This window comes from Chrysemys picta, chromosome 20 (genome assembly GCF_011386835.1).
Source record: "Chrysemys picta bellii isolate R12L10 chromosome 20, ASM1138683v2, whole genome shotgun sequence".
Taxonomy (NCBI): Eukaryota; Metazoa; Chordata; order Testudines; family Emydidae; genus Chrysemys; species Chrysemys picta.
The window spans coordinates 5,477,400-5,494,093 of NC_088810.1; the positions used below are offsets into that span (position 1 = coordinate 5,477,400).

The 16,694-nt window shown below is 47.8% G+C and overlaps 1 protein-coding gene and 1 long non-coding RNA gene across 2 annotated transcripts in view; both read right to left on the bottom strand.

The window, feature by feature from the left end:
• Positions 1 to 16,694, bottom strand: part of LOC135976848 (uncharacterized) — a 1,653,704-nt gene that overhangs the window by 22,640 nt on the left and 1,614,370 nt on the right. The window lies entirely within an intron of this gene.
• LOC135976845 (chemerin-like receptor 1) lies at positions 12,318 to 15,941 on the bottom strand. The gene is made up of 2 exons (XM_065574504.1): positions 15,853 to 15,941; positions 12,318 to 13,767 (listed from the first exon to the last, which is right to left on the bottom strand). The coding sequence occupies exon 2, from the start codon at positions 13,732 to 13,734 to the stop codon at positions 12,778 to 12,780; it is 957 nt and encodes a 318-aa protein (XP_065430576.1). The 5' UTR covers positions 13,735 to 13,767; positions 15,853 to 15,941; the 3' UTR covers positions 12,318 to 12,777.

Genomic DNA, 16,694 nt, shown 5'->3' on the forward strand with positions numbered 1-16,694 from the left:
CTTCTCAAAATTGGCTGAGCAACCTCTGTTATTTTCAAACATTTTAGAAAATGGGCGTGGGGGAGGGAGTTCTTTGCACAGCCCGGGACGTTCAGAACTTTTGGGAATCAAGACCAAGTCATCTCCGCTTGAGGCCCCAAAGAATGAGACCCCACCCCAAATCGCTGACCACTGGGGCACAAGTTGGCCAGATGTGTAGTGGAAATGGCAGAGTAAGCTAATGTCAATCAGTGAGGACCTCTCTATTTCTCCAGCACACAAACCACTTTGAACCGTATGGACACATCGAATCTGAACTTTGGAACAAAATGCGCGTTGGGGATATCGAAGCATAATAACAGATCTAAAGAGTTTTCTTAATAAGTGAGGAAAATCCTTTAATCTCCTCCCCCCATTACAGTACTCAGCCAATTCAAACTCAGCACAGTGCTAAGACACTGTCCAGGAACAATTCACCTTTGGACAGAGAGGAAAGAGAAGCCATTTCACATCCTATTTCTCAGAGAAAACCATCATTATAGTAGAAAGTCTCATACTGCTAGCAGTGATGGCATCTTTACCTGTGCGGCCACCTGCGCGCTGCTTGTCTTTGGGGAAAGGATGGTGACGAGGAGAACGGCAGCCACAATCTGGAGCTTCATCTTGGCTTCTGAAAGGTTCTTCCGGGTCCTGATATCCCCAGTGTGCAGCTGGAGGGTTTAGCTTCTGTATTTATACCATGTGTGGTATGGGACATTACAAGCTTGATTGCCCAAACTCAATGCCCGCATTGTCGAGGAGACCAATCACCTTTATCAATAAGGAAAGGTCAGACACTTCATTTAGCACCGAAACTCACCCTGTGGAATCTGATTTCTGCTTCCAAAGGCCAGGATCCAACTTCAGCTGGAAGAATAAACTCTTATTCTCCCTAAACTTGTTGTTGAAGTGACTTATCTTTTCCTTTCTAGCATGGAGAAGCAGAACCTGCTTTATCTTCCTCATCTTCCCCAATCCCCATGCCCACAGTGTCTGCTAACTAACCAAATATCCCATCCCTAGCATGCAGCCTCTCAATTATTCCCAGGCCCTACGGCTGTTCCCTTGGAGGGGCAAAGAGTCTGATCTTACCCTGCTCGCTCAAGCCCAGCATCTTGTACCACTGGCTCTGTCCAGTAGAACCAACAAGTCTGTCTTTACCCTCCCATTATTGCCCAGACTTTGTAGCCTGCAACTCCTGCCACTTTACTGACCTGTTCAGGTCATGAACATTTCTTTTTTCCCTCTGTGAAAGGCCTGCCCCCCACACTGGAGATGTGTCTACCGTGGGTGCAGATATGGCCCCCCATAGCTGAAGTATCTGCCAATCTTTCATATCCTTAACCTCCAAAACCCCTGCAAAGAAGGCCAGTGCTATTATCCCTCTCTTACAGATGGGAAACTGAGGCACAGAGCTACTCAATAACAAAATCAAGGTCACACAGGAGTCTGTGACACAGCAGGGGATTGAGCTGTGCTGTTCTGAGTCCTAAGCTAATGCTCTAACCACTGGACGACCCTCCCTCCATAACCTGAGTCCCAAAAGCCACCCTGGAGGCATGAATACAGCAAGTAATAAAATCAGAGGCGCTCCCAAGCATGCTCAGAGACATCAGTGGAGTAGGCTCCCATTGGTTGTACTCAGCTCCTGGTTTACTGACTAACAATAGTGTAGCAAGAGAAGGCTGAGAGTTATCCAAGTTTCCCCATTGCATTAGCCGATGTGGGAGAATCTGCCCCCACGAAAGTCTCATCCTTATCCGTAACAGTTCGACGTTGGGGTAAGACCTAAGCCGCAGGTTTTTAATCCTTCCAACATTTGCACATAAGCACCAAAGAGAGACAGAGCAACGTAAAGTGAGTCAGTTGAACCAGTGCTACAGACTGTTTGGTGGATCCTGCTTTTGGTTTAGCAGTGTTGTGTTTTAGTTCAGCTGAAACCGATTCCTGGTTAGCATAAACCTGAGTTGAATGGAAAGAAGAGCCTCCACACAGGGGTTTTCATGGTTGAACTAACTCTCATTAAAATCCCACCATTGGATATAATGGATCTTTCTTGTATAGACAAGGCCTGAGAATCTGGGCCTCTGTTTTCTCTCTCTCCTCTCATGACCAGGACCCAGTCCTAGTACAACAAAGAGCTACTGAGGTCCCTTTTTGCCTCGCTGGACACACCACCTTTACCTGTCGCCGGCGGCATTGCTATGTTTGCACAGCTCTTTCATGCAAGAGCTCTTCTGAAAACACATGCACACCTGACAGCCTGTTCTCCCTGTCTGCCCTTCCTCATCTCTGGCAGGCACCGATCTCACGCTGATAAGAGCCATGGGTTCTACTTCCTTCTCTTAACGACTGACTGTTCCCATTCTTAAAAACCCAATGAACTGTCCAGTGGACAAACACTAGGATCCTGTTTAGAGTCCGACCAGCATCACCTCAGAACAAGAGCTTTAGCTGTTTGCCGTTCAGAGATGAGGATATAACAAGGATAGTCCACGTCAGCCAGAAAGGACATTTCTCAGGCCATGTCTACACTACAGAATGATGTTGACCTAACTGTATCTTGGCATACAGACAACGCAGTTATTGAATGGCTTCTGGGTGTGCATGTTTGGCTCCTTATGTCAGGTGTGTGCGTCCTCAGCAGGAGCGCTTGTATCAATTGTATTATCAGTGTGGGGCATTTCGGGACGGCTCCTGAAAGCCAGAAACAGTTGATCTAAGCAACACAGTGTCTACACTGACACTGCGTCGACCTAATTACATCAACCATGACTCCACATTGCCCAGGGAGTTGGGGTGATTAAGTCGATATAGAGAGGCACTTATGTGCCTCTCTATATCGGCACATAAGTGCCTCTCTATATTGGTGAGAGCCAAATTTAAATGAAGACATTTGCACAAGCAGGTCGACACAGGGCAGCCTGTTCTCCCTGTCTGCCCTTGTTCATCGCTGGCAGACACCGATCTCACGCTGATCAGAGCCAGGGGTTCTGCTTCATCCTCTTAATGACTGACTGTTCCCAGTCTTAAAAACCAAGTGAATTGTGCAATCGATAAACAATAGGATCCTGTTTAGAGACTGACCAGCATCACCTCAGAACAAGAGCTTTAGCCGTTTGCCGTTTAGAGATGATGATATAACCAGGATAGTCCACGTCAGCAACCAGAAAGGACATTTCTTAGGCCACATCTACACTACAAAATTATTTCAACCTAATTGAATGTCAGCATAGAGCCACCCCAGTTATTGAATAGCTTGTTGGTGTGCACATTTGGCTCTTTACATCAGAGGTGCGCGGCCTCACCAGGAGCGCTTGTATCAATTCTATTGTCAGTGTGGGGCATTTGGGGATGGCTCCTGAAAGCCAGTAACACTTCATCTAACCAACACATTGTCTACACTTACACTGCGTCAACCTAATTACATCAACCATAACTATACACTGTCCCAGACTGAGGTGTCATTAGAGGAGGTTTTGGAACAAATTGATCAATTAAACAGCAATAAGTCACCAGGACCAGATGGCATTCACCCAAGAGTTCTGAAGGAACTCAAATGTGAAATTGAAGAACTGCTAACTGTAGTCTGTAACCTATCATTTAAATCAGCTTCTGCACCAGATGACTGGAGGAAAGCTAATGTGAGGCCAGTTTTTAAAAAGGGCTCCAGAGGTGATCCCGGCAATTACAGGCCTGTAAGTCTGACTTCAGTTCCGGGCAAACTGGTTGAAACTATAATAAAGAATAATATTGTCAGACAGATAGATGAACATAATTTGTTGAGAAAGAGTCAACATGCTTTAGTAAAGTGAAATCATGCCTCACCAATCTACTAGAATTCTTTGAGGGGGTCAACAAGCATGTGGACAAGGGGGAATCCAGTGGATATCGTGTACTTAGATTTTCAGAAAGTCGTTGACAAGGTCCCTCACCAAAGGTTCTTATGCAAAGTAAGCTGCCACGGGATAAGAGGGAAGGTACTCTCATGGATTGGTAACTGGTTAAAATATAGGAAACAAAGGGTGGGTATAAATGGTTAATTTTCAGAATGGAGAGAGGTAAATAGTGGTGCCTTAAACTCACACCCATTTTAAGGCCTTTAGACAGGAAGCCTGGTCCAGTGGTTAGGGCCCTAACCCACAAGTTCAATTCCTTGCTCTGCTACAGAGCTTTTGTGTGACCTTGGGGAAATCACGTAGGCTCTCTGTTTGCCAGCTGCAAAATGAGGGTAGCAGCACTTTGCTACCTCATGGGGAGGTCTAGAGGAGAAATACATTAATGATTGTGACTTTCCCAGCTATTAGGGTGGCAGGGGCCACGAAAGTATTGAAAAGAGACCGAGCAGTGTAAAGGGGGTCACTTGAACCAGAGCTACAGAATGTTTGGTGGATACTTGTTTCAGTTTAGCAGTGATGTATTTAGTTCAGCTGAAACCGATTCCTGGTCAATTTAGGACAGAGGTCCCCAATCTGTGGGGCACCCCCCTCTAGTGCGGTGCAGGGGAAAATTTGGGGGCACTGCTGGGGCACAGGCCAGCCCCCATGTGGGGTAGGGATAGAGCGCCACTCAGCTCTGCTCCTAGTCCTGCCCTGACTGCCAGCCATGCACCCAGGGATCCGTTACTAGCTGCCGGGCTGACACCCGGGGTCCTGGCTGGCAGCTCCATGCCCGGGCATCAGCTCTCAGCCCTGCGTCTGGGGATCCACCCCTGCCCCCAGCTGTGACCCCAACCTCGGCCACCTTACCACGGTCCACATCACCCATCCCTAAGCTGTGACCCTGCTCCCAGCTGGCGGGGGGGGGGGAGGACGACCCAGACAGGAGCAAGGGGGGTGCGAGGTAAAAAGTTTGGGGACCACTGATTTAGGATAACGCAACATAAACCTGATTTGAATGGAAAGAAGAGCCTCCACACAGGGGTTTTCATGGTTGAACTAACTCAGATTAAAATCCCACCATTGGTTATAGACCTTTCTTGTATAGACAAGGCCTGAGAATCTGGGCCTCTGTTTTCTCTCTCTCCATCCGCAACCAGGACCCAATCCTAGTACAACAAAGAGCTACTGAGGCCCCTCTTTGCCTCGCTGGACACACTATCTTTCACCTGTCGCCGACGGCATTGCCATGTTGGCACAGCTCTTTCATACAAGAGCTCTTCTGAAAACACATCCACACCTGACAGCCTGTTCTCCCTGTCTGCCCTTCCTCATCTCTGGCAGGCACCGATCTCACGCTGATAAGAGCCATGGGTTCTACTTCCTCCTCTTAACGACTGACTGTTCCCAGTCTTAAAAACCCAATGAACTGTCCAGTGGACAAACACTAGGATCCTGTTTAGAGTCCGACCAGCATCACCTCAAAACAAGAGCTTTAGCTGTTTGCCGTCCAGAGATGATGATATAACAAGGATAGTCCACGTCAGCCAGAAAGGACATTTCTCAGGCCATGTCTACACTACAGAATGATGTCGACCTAACTGTATGCTGGCATACAGACACCGCAGTTATTGAATGGCTTCTGGGTGTGCATGTTTGGCTCCTTATGTCAGGTGTGCGCGTCCTCAGCAGGAGCGCTTGTATCAATTGTATTGTCAGTGTGCGGCATTTTGGGACGGCTCCTGAAAGCCAGAAACAGTTGATCTAAGCAACACAGTGTCTACACTGACACTGCGTCGACCTAATTACATCAACCATGACTCCACATTGCCCAGGGAGGTGGGGTTATTAAGTCGATATAGAGAGGCACTTATGTGCCTCTCTATATCGGCACATAAGTGCCTCTCTATATCGGTGAGAGCCAAATTCAAATGAAGACATTTACACAAGCAGGTCGACACAGGGCAGCTTCCGTTTACTTGACTGTGAGTGTAGACCAGGCCTCAGAGCAGGGGCACCATTTACGGGGGGCAGGGCAGGGCCCTAACCCTCCCGCCGAGTTTCGTAGGGGACTTCAACTTACCCTAGCCCCAGATGGAGCTCTTAACCGGAACAACTTGAGTGTGAGATGTGATGAGCTGGGAACCTGGGAGCAGCAGAGCCTTTGGGGCAGGGAGTTTGTTTATAAAGAGAGGCAGGGTGATTAAGTTAACAACAAGATTATGATTCAAGTAAATTCAGGATCATTAGATGATCCTAAAGGCACTGCCTGGCACGTCAGTTAAAAGATCGGAAACAAAGGTTAGGAATGAAGATGAGAATGGAGAGAGGTCAATAGCGGTGATCCCCAGAGGACTGTTCTGGGACCAGTGCTACTCAACATATTCATAAATGATCTGGAAAAAGGGTACACAGTGAGGTGGTAAAATTGGCAAATGATACGAAACTACTCAAGATAGTTAAGTCCAAAACACACTGTGAAGAGTTACACAGGGATCTCAGAAAACTGGGTGACTGGGCAACAAAATGGCAGAAGAAATTCAGTGTTGATTAGTGAAAAGTAATGCACTTGGCAAAATATAATCCCAGCTATACATGTAAAATGATGGGGTCTAAGTTAGCTGAACCCATCAATAAAGAGACCTTGAAGTCATTAAAAAGCAACAGAGGGTCCTGTGGCACCTTTAAGACTAACAGAAGTGTTGGGAGCATAAGCTTTCGTGGGTAAGAACCTCACTTCTTCAGATGCAAGACCCAGGAAAGCTTCTGCTCCCAACACTTCTGTTAGTCTTAAAGGTGCCACAGGACCCTCTGTTGCTTTTTACAGATTCAGACTAACACGGCTACCCCTCTGATACTTGGAGTCATTGTGGAGAGTTCTCTGAAAACATCTGCTCAATGTGTAGCGGCAATTGAAAAAGCAAACAGAATGTTGGGAATCATTAGGAGAGGGAATGATCATCAGCGAAAAATATCATATTGCCTCCATATAAATCCACAGAATGCCAATGTATTGAATGCTATGTACAGATGTGGTCGCCCCATCTCAAAAAAGATATAGTGGATGTGGAAAAGGTACAGAGAAGGGCAACAGGAATGATAGGGGTATGGAACAGCTTCTGTATGAGGAAAGATTCATAAGACTGGGACTTTTCAGCTTGGATATGATAGAGGTCTATAAAATCATGACTGGTGTGGAAAAAAGTTTGTTGACTCCTTCACATAACACAAGAACCAGGGGTCACCCAATGAAATGAATAGGCAGCAGATTTAAAACAAAACCAAAAATGGTTTGCCAGGGGATGTTGTGAAGGCCAAAACTATAACAGGGTTCCAATGAGAACTAGATACGTTCATGGAGGATAGCCATTGCTGGACCTATTAGCCAGGGTGGGCAGGGATCCAACACTATGTTCTGCATGTCCCTCGCCTCTGGTTGCCAGAACCTGGAAGTGGGCAACAGGGCAACTTGATGATTGCCTGTGCTGTTCATTCCCTTTGAAGCTACTGGCACTGACCACTAAGAGAAGACAGGACACTGGGCTAGATGGACCTTTGGTCTGACCTAGTATGGCGGTTCTTATGTTCTTATATAGAACCCAGATATATCTGCTCCCCGCTGTAAGCCGATAGACCCCCACTCTCCTCCCAGAGCTGGGATAGGACCCAGGAGTCCTGACGGGGTCTCTCTCTCCACAGAGTTAGTAATAAAATAAGAATATACGTTAAACATTTAAAGCTAACCAGTGTCCCTTAAGTGACTTGCCACAAGATGTCAGAACATGTTGTTATTAGAGCTGTGTGGGTCTAATATTTATTTCATTTTCTTTCTTTTATAATGGAAAGAAAATTATTGTCAGCTAATTGATAAGTTATCTGTCAAAAAACTAGTTTGCAAGTGCCTAAGTAGCCCCATGAATCACCGGAAAAGTTGCCCCCTTCTTCCCCACACACCAAAATTGGAAATGGCGCCCCTACCTTGGCGTGGGTAACTCACCCTAAGAGGATTTGCAGCAGGAGGTTCTCAGGATCACTCCTGCTGATTCCTCACTATGAGGGAGACTTTTTTCCAGATTCTAGCAGGCTGTGCAGCTCCTGGTACTCTAGGGTTTGAGGTACACGACTGGACCCCAAGTCCCTGCCTTTTCAGTACTTACCCGGTTATTCCCAGTGGATCTGTGTGGCACAGAGCTGGGTGGTATCACCAAATAGCCCAGGGAAATCATGTAGGAATTTCCATACCGGATCAGATTATTATAATTATTTATTATCTGTATTCTGGTAGCGACTAGAGGGCCATATCAGGACCCTATTGTGCCAGGCGTAGCATAGCCGCAGAGCGAGAGACAGTCGTGTCCCACGAGAGACAAGGGCCCTGTTGTGCCGGGTGCTGCACAGACACACAATGTATACAGGCAGAACCTGCTTTATCTCCCCCCAATATCATCCCCCTCCCAATGCCATATAATTTTATCCACTTGAATGTCCAGTCTAGCCAAGTTCTTGGCTCAACAACATCCTGTGGCAATGAGTTCCACAGACTAGTTGCACAAACAAGTTGTTCCGCAATTCACTAGGAAAATCTCCATAGAGCAGCTCAGTTTGCTACCGGTCAAAGAAGCAGGAGATGTGCCCCCAGCAGCCCTAGCGTCACACAGGGGTTAATGCAGCGTCAGTGTGGATATAGCAACGGGAGGGGGATTTTAGAGCGTTGCTGCTCTCACTGGAGAGGTGTAACTTGAATGTAAATAACTCAAATGAACCCTGCAGTGAAGATGCACTGTAAGGTCCTTTTGAACCTAGTGGCGACATAAAGGTGCCTTAAACTCACACCCATTTTAAGGCCTTTAGACAGGAAGCCTGGTCCAGTGGTTAGGTCCCTAACCCACGAGTTCAATGCCTTGCTCTGCTACAGAGGTCTTGTGTGACCATGGGAAAATCACATAGACTTTCTGTTTGCCAGCTGCAAAATGAGGGTAGCAGCACTTTGCTACCTCATGGGGAGGTCTATAGCAGAAATACATTAATGATTGTGACTTTCCCAGCTATTAGGGTGGCAGGGGCCACGAAAGTATTGAAGAGAGACCGAGCAGTGTAAAGGGGGTCAGTTGAACCAGTGCTACAGACTGTTTGGTGGATACTTGTTTCAGTTTAGCAGTGATGTATTTAGTTCAGCTGAAACCGATTCCTGGTCAATTTAGGACAGAGGTCCCCAATCTGTGAGGAACCCCCCACTAGTGGGGTGCAGGGGAACATTTGGGGGCACTGCTGGGGCACAGGCCAGCCCCCATGTGGGGTGAGGATAGAGCGCCACTCAGCTCTGCCCCTAGTCCCATCCTGACTGCCAGCCACGCACCCAGGGATCCACTACTAGCTGCCGGGCCCACACCCGGGGTCCCAGCTGGTGGTCCTACACCAGGGCATCTGCTCTCAGCCCTGTGTCTGGGGGTCTGCCCCTGCCCGCAGCTGTGACCCCATCCTCAGCCACCTTACCCCTGTCCACGTGCCCCCTCCCCGACCTGCGACTCTATCCTGGTGGGTGGGGGGGGCACATATAGGAGTAAGCGGGGGGTGCGAGGTAAAAAGTTTGGGGACCACTGATTTAGGATAACGCAACATAAACCTGAGTTGAATGGAAAGAAGAGCCTCCACACAGGGGTTTTCCTGGTTGAACTAACTCAGATTAAAATCCCACCATTGGTTATAATGGATCTTTCTTGTATAGACAAGGCCTGAAAATCTAGGCCTCTGTTTTCTCTCTCGGCCCACAACCAGGACCCAATCCTAGTACAACAAAGAGCTACTGAGGCCCCTCTTTGCCTCGCTGGACACACTATCTTTCACCTGTCGCCGGCGGCATTGCTACGTTGGCACAGCTCTTTCATGCAAGAGCTCTTCTGAAAACACATGCACACCTGACAGCCTGTTCTCCCTGTCTGCCCTTCTTCATCTCTGGCAGGCACCGATCTCACGCTGATAAGAGCCATGGGTTCTGCTTCCTCCTCTTAACGACTGACTGTTCCCATTCTTAAAAACCCAATGAACTGTCCAGTGGACAAACAATAGGAGCCTGTTTAGACTCTGACCGGACATCACCTCAGAACAAGAGCTTTAGCTGTTTGCTGTTCAGAGATGGTGATATAAGAAAGATAGTTCATGTCAGCCAGAAAGGACATTTCTTCACATGGTCACTCTCCCTAAAATACCTCGCTGTAGGAGATTCTCAGGATCACTCTTGCTGATTCCCCACTGTTCAGGGAGACGTCTCTCCAGATCCTAGCAGGCTGTACTGTAGGGCTAGAGGTACATGACTGAACCCCAAGTACCTGCATTTTCAGTACTTACCTGGTTATTCCCTGTGGATCTGTGTAGCAGAGAGCTGGGTGGTGTCACCAAGTATCCCACGGAAACCACACAGGAATTCCCATACCGGATCAGATTATGATTATTATTTATCATCTGTATTATGGTCGTGACTAGGAGGCAGATGAGATCAGGACCCTGTTGTGCCAGACAGTACACACACCAATGGTGAGAGACAGTCCCAGCCCCAGCTGAGATCACGGCCCTGTGGTGCCGCATGCTGGTGGGGATGTTAGTGGAGGTACAACCACAAGTGGTTTGTAGCGTGATGACATGGTCTGGTTACATTAACATGGGCACAGAGAGATATTCCTTGGGAGGCTGGAAGGATGATGTGGGGGGCCTGGTACAGGAGGGGATAGATGTAGAAGGGCCTAACGAGGGAGCTGAGAGGAATCTGTTAGCTCCACTGCGAATGCCGCCTGGAGTCACAAGGCCATTTTTAAAGAGCTCATGAAACAATTGAGCCTGGAATGATTTGGGCTAAAAGGTGTGACCTTGCTTAGAACCAGCCGTAACTGACTAAAGCAGTTTTGTGTGTGGAGGGAAAGTGCGTTTCAAACGCTATTGAAGAGGGTTAAATGTTATAGTGTAGAGCAGGAGTCGATCTGGAGAGACCCCAAAAGCAGATCAGCTGGGAGCTCACCTGAGATAACCTCATTGTTTCATTCGTATTTAACGTCTGTATAGTGATAGGTCGATGCCGTGTGTGTGCTAGGGCCCTGTTTTCCCGGGCGCTGCCCAGATACAGCGAGATACAGTCCCTGCCCCAGCTGAGATTTGGGCCTTGTTGTGCTGGGTATTGTACAAACATAGATGACCAGAGAGTCCCAAAGAGTTTACAGATAAATAAACAAGACACACAAAAGTGATATTTCCAGTGCTGGGAGGGAAGTTGTCTCCTCATTAGAGTCGGGGTGGGGGGTGGGCTGAGAGTCAGGACTCCTGGGTCCTATCCACAGCTCGGGGAGGGGATTTGGGTCTGCAGGGTTAGAGCAGGGGAAGTGGATAGAAAGGATTTGGTCCAATTGCCTGGCTTTAGGACAAATCAACTTCCTTTCTCACCGCACACAGGCATGAAGACTTAGCTAATGGTTGCCTACAATGTGCTCTATGTTCCACCAAAGAAAGGGGAACAGAAGAGCAAACTATCCTCCCTATTCAACTGCATTATTTATGGCCCACTGTATCAGAAAGCAAAACCACCAGCCCTACAAATCACTGCAGAATAAAGCAACCTCGCTCTGAGCATTGGCACAGGGGAACACGGAGCCAGTCTCACTGCGGCTGCCTGCTGGAGAGAGCAAAGAGCGCAGACAGTCTGGACTCCCATGGTCCTTGTGGCTGATGCTCAGTAGTCTCATCGGGTGCTCCTGACTCCCACCAGCCCCCCACAACCACTAGACCCCATTCCCCACAGAGTTGTGGGGTAGAACCCGGGAGTCCTGACTCCCCAGCCCTCTGCTGTAACCCACTAGATCCCAGTCCCCTTCCAGAGGTGGATAGAACCCAGGAGTCCAGATTCCCAGGCCCTGTGTTCTAATCCTTAGACCCTACTGCCCTCCTAGAGCCACGAGATCTGCCGTGCAGCATATTGTGCATATACCTGCAGCACCAACTTTTAGAAAGTCCTCCTGTATCTCCTGTATCTCCTGTCTGTCCTGTCTGTCCTGTATCTCCTGTCTGTCCGAGTGGGGAAATAGATTGTGTACGTCTGCAGCACCCGTCTTGCCTATTGACCTTTCTCCTGGCTCATCTGGTACAGCTCTTGTCTTTGAACTGCATTGTGGGCTGGGCTTTGAGCCTCACTCACACTCACATGGGCGAGGGAAGCTGCAGGATTAGACTCTGTTACACTGGAATTTGTTCCCTTCTAGCCACTAGGAGGCCACCCCATCTGAACCACAAGGGATGCTGCTAAGATAGACCATCCCCAACACAGAGCCACTGTACATTAGTTCAGATGAGAGCAGCACGGGAAGAAAATTCCTTTATTGGCAAAAGAAAATCACCACAGCTGTTCTGTGAAGCTATTAGATGTTGACGCTGAGCCTAGAAAATCAGCAGGGAAGCAAACACCAGAGAATGCTACAGACCAGCATTTAAGTAGCACAATAGCAAAGCATTTTGAGCAAGTTTTGCTGCCAATGGTCTGATCCAATCCCCACTGATATCGGTGGGAAGACGCCCATCGGCTCAGGTCTGTGGACAAGTGCCCCAAGCGCTGCAGGCCCAGCCACTCCTTATGAAAAATATTGGTCATGAATTTAGACCCCTTTTTGTGTAATGATCCCCATCCCCCAGCATGTGCCATCAGCAAGGATTGAACCTAGAACCTTCAGCACCACACTTTAAGCACAGATGCTGAAGGAGCACCTAAGTTCATTAGCAGTAGTAGGCTGTCATCTTCTTGTACAGTTCAGTTACTATGGGGGACACAACACACTTAGGAAGCTCGTTATCTTGAGCTAGCATACAGTTTATGAATGGATCCCATCTCCCCTTGAACATTTCTCCCCTATTCAGCTGGCTCTCCTTCCAGGTGAACAGCATTTTGGCAGTTACATGCATTTTCCCTGCAGCCCATGAACTCCTGACCCATGGAAAGGAAGACGATGGGAGTGAGGCAGCTGTGAAAATAGAGCAGGCCATCAGCAAAGAGGATGCCCATGTCCAGGGATTTTTCCATCACTGAATGTGGTGCATCACCTGAGAGCTGCAGGAAGTAGAAGACGTGATACGGGAGCCAGCACAGGTAAAAGATCAGGATCAAGACAAGGTGGACTTTGAGGGGCTTCCTGGACTGAGTGAGATGGCTTTTCCTCAGCTTGGCAGCTAGAAGAATGTAGCAGGTGATGATCAAGGCTAATGGGACCAGGAACCCAACCAAGAAGTGAATAGCAACACGGGCCATCATCCTTCTTTTTCTCAGCAAGAGGTTCTCTTGGACATTCTTCAGATTGTCGGAGGTGATGTTCCACTCTGAAGATGAGCTAATGAAATCCCAGATATCACGGTACTGCAAGCTCAATGCAAGGGATAGGATCCATATGGCCAGAATAACCAAAGAAGCCAGACGGGGTGACCTGTGGTTCCGGGACCACACAGGGCAGGCCATGGAGATGCAGTGGTCGGCGTTGATGACAGTGAGGAGGAAAACCCTAGTGAACATGTTGAGCGAGGTGACAATAATGGTCAACTTATACATCACGCTGCCCAAGGACCAACGAAAGCCCAAGGCTATGTAGCTAACTCTGAAAGGTAGGAAGGAGGTGAAGATGAAGTCAGCAATGGCCATGTTAAGGAACCACATAGGAGGGACTGTCTTCTTCACCTGGAAGCCAGTGATGAGGATGACCCAGCCATTTCCCACCATGCCCAAGAGAAAGGCCAGGCTATAGGCCACCATGAAGATTATGTGAGTCGTGTCCATGAGAACTGGATTATGAATAAGTGCTCCTTCATAGGCTGCCATCTAGGTGTAGGTTCAGGCAGTGCAGATCTTGTCCTGACCAAACAAAGAACAAATATCATGTCTCTGAAAGCTTGTCTTGATGAGGATAAAAGGTCAGGCGTGCTGGAACAATTTATATAGTGGGCGTGCTGACAGCCATTGCACCAAACTATAACCCTGTTTCTGATGGAAACCACTTCAAGCCCCAGAGGGTGCAACAGCACCCCCAGCACCTATGTGAAAGGTTGGGGTTTTAGCTAGCAAGTTGTAAATCACACACACAGACTCTAGTTTAGCTCTATTAATAACTCTAGAAAGTGCTAAGATGGCTAAATAAAGGGCAAATTGCCGGTCTACTCTAGAGTTTGCGAATACATTTGTTAGAATGTGCTAGCTAATCAAACTTCTTGGAAATTTTTCATCAAAATGATTTTTCAGGGACAAATGGCGTTTTAGTTGAAATCGAAATATCTAGAAAAAACATGCTGATTTTGATAAAATTTCCTTTTGAAAAACAAAACAAAGCGAAGCATTTCAACATTTTCGGAATGGAACCTTTCCATTTTTTATTTAAAAATGAAATTCATAATTTTGCATATAAAAATATTAACTTTTTAAGAGGTCGAAGTTGAAACAAAATATTTCAAATGCCCTAAATCAAAAAAAAAAAAAATTCAGAATTTTCTTTCATGGGAAATATTGCATGTTTTTATTTGTGTTTCAGGTCAGACTGGAATTCTTTTTCATAATCACAGCATTTTCTGAGAAATGACATATTTGTTTCCTGCCCAGCTCAACTAGCTAATATATTCTAAAATAATTCCACAATATATCTTCATCCATACGATCCTAATGAAGGCAAGTGAGTGTCTATAGGATTTCTAAAGTCTCACAAGCTACTGAGGAAATATATAAATGCCCCACTACATCCTAGGACCAAGGCAGAGCTCGGAAAGGTTCAAATTTTCAGAGCAATTGGCACTAACATTTTAAACCCAAGTTGGCTAAAATAAACCCCAATCCTGTGGATTTGATCAGGGCTTCTCAATCTTTTTCACGGAATGGGCCATGGTTTACGAGATACTGTCTCACAGACTCCAACGAGAGACTGCTGAGCTGGAATTGATATGCAAACTAGACACAATCAACTCCGGTTTGAATAAGGACTGGGAATGGCTGAGCCATTACAAACATTGAATCTATCTCCCCTTGTAAGTATGCTCACACTTCTTATCAAACTGTCTATACTGGGCTATCTTGATTATCACTTCAAAAGTTTTTTTTTCTCTTAATTAATTGGCCTCTCAGAGTTGGTAAGACAACTCCCACCTGTTTATGCTCTCTGTATGTGTGTATATATATCTCCTCAATATATGTTCCATTCTATATGCATCCGAAGAAGTGGGCTGCAGTCCACGAAAGCTTATGCTCTAATAAATTTGTTAGTCTCTAAGGTGCCACAAGTACTCCTGTTCTTCTTTTTGTCTCATAGACACCTCCCTGCCCATTGGCCATTTCCAGGTGGAAATGCCTCCCCTCCCATTTCCACTTTCATTCCCGTTCACTTGACACCTGACTTCTCATTCCCCATCGCCCAGCCACCACAGTCCTCACCCTCCAAGCCTCCGTCTACACTCCTGTTTCCCCTTACCCGGCCCCACCAGCTCCCACCTCCCCTCACATTCCCCCTCAGCAGACCTTGCCTCCCCTCCCGTTCCCTCTTGCCTGACCCCACCTGCCCTCTGGTTGCCCCTTGACTGCCTCCCATCTCCCCACCTGGTCTCCAACACTCAACCCTGTCTCCCTTCCCATTTCCAATCACCAAGCCCTGCCTGCCCCCCTGTTCCCCATTGCCTTGCCCTCCCCACTCTCCCATTCATGGCTTCGTAATGTCACTGTGGCAACTACAGAAATTGCTTACAGCTAAAATACTTTTCAGAAAACATTCCATTTGTTTCTGGCTCCTGTTACCACGATTTAGCTGCTAGAAATAAGACGGGTCAGCACCATGGAACCAGCCAGCTCCCTATAGACCCCCAGCAAGGGCTCCATAGAGCCCCAGTGAACGGGGTCTATTCCCAGTACTGATCCAGCCTCCAATGTACTGAGGCAGGGATGAGGGGTATGGGACTTTCTTACCTGCGTGTTGGTGGGATGTGGCTTCTAAGAGTTAATCTCTGTCCAGGGCCAGGACCCTGACACAGTCGCTGCAGTCTGCACAGACTGACTCTGCACGGGGCAGGAAGCTCTTCTTTTGTGGGTTTCTTAAAGGGAAGGAAGGGGCGTTTGTGACTGAAAGGTGCAGAAAGGATTGGTTTTGATGGTCTCTACTGAGTGTTACAGACAGGCAGATGTCCTGCGATTCTGGGCTTCTAAAGATTCCTCAACACTCCCATTTCCTCTGTTGTGTGGAATGCTGAGCCCTCGTCCCCTGCTCTAACCACTAAACACCGTATCCCTCCCAGAGCCCGGGAGAGAACCCAGGAGTCCTGTCTCCCAGGTCCTCCTGCTCCAACCCACTAGACCTCACTTCCCTCCCAGCAGGGGAGTGCGCAGAAATTTAACTTTGACACCTTTTTTTGCAATCACACCCGCCCAGGCACCGGCAGAAGCTCACTCTTCCCTCCCCCCAACTGCAGCCCCAGGGCTGGACGAGTTCTGTGCCCCTGACGATTATTGGGGGGTGGGGGGGAGTGCCCCTGCTTTCCCCTCCTTGTGCACACTCCTGCCTTTCCCAGTTGGGAGTAGAATCAAGGAGTTACTGCTTTAACCTACTAGATTCTACACCCTGTGCAGCCCTGAGAATAGGACCCAGGCGTCCTGACTCCCAGCCCCCCGTCTCTCCCCAGACTGAAGACTGTACAGCTTTTTAAAAGATCATTTCTGATTGGTCTATAACTTATGGGCTTGATGCAGAAATGATGGGTGAGGCTCTTTGGCCTGTGTTATGCACGAGGCCAGACTAGATGATCCTAATGGTC

Bases quoted from the DNA above. Each gene is read 5' to 3' on its own strand.
- LOC135976845 (XM_065574504.1), bottom strand. From the start codon at position 13,734: ATGGCAGCCTATGAAGGAGCACTTATTCATAATCCAGTTCTCATGGAC.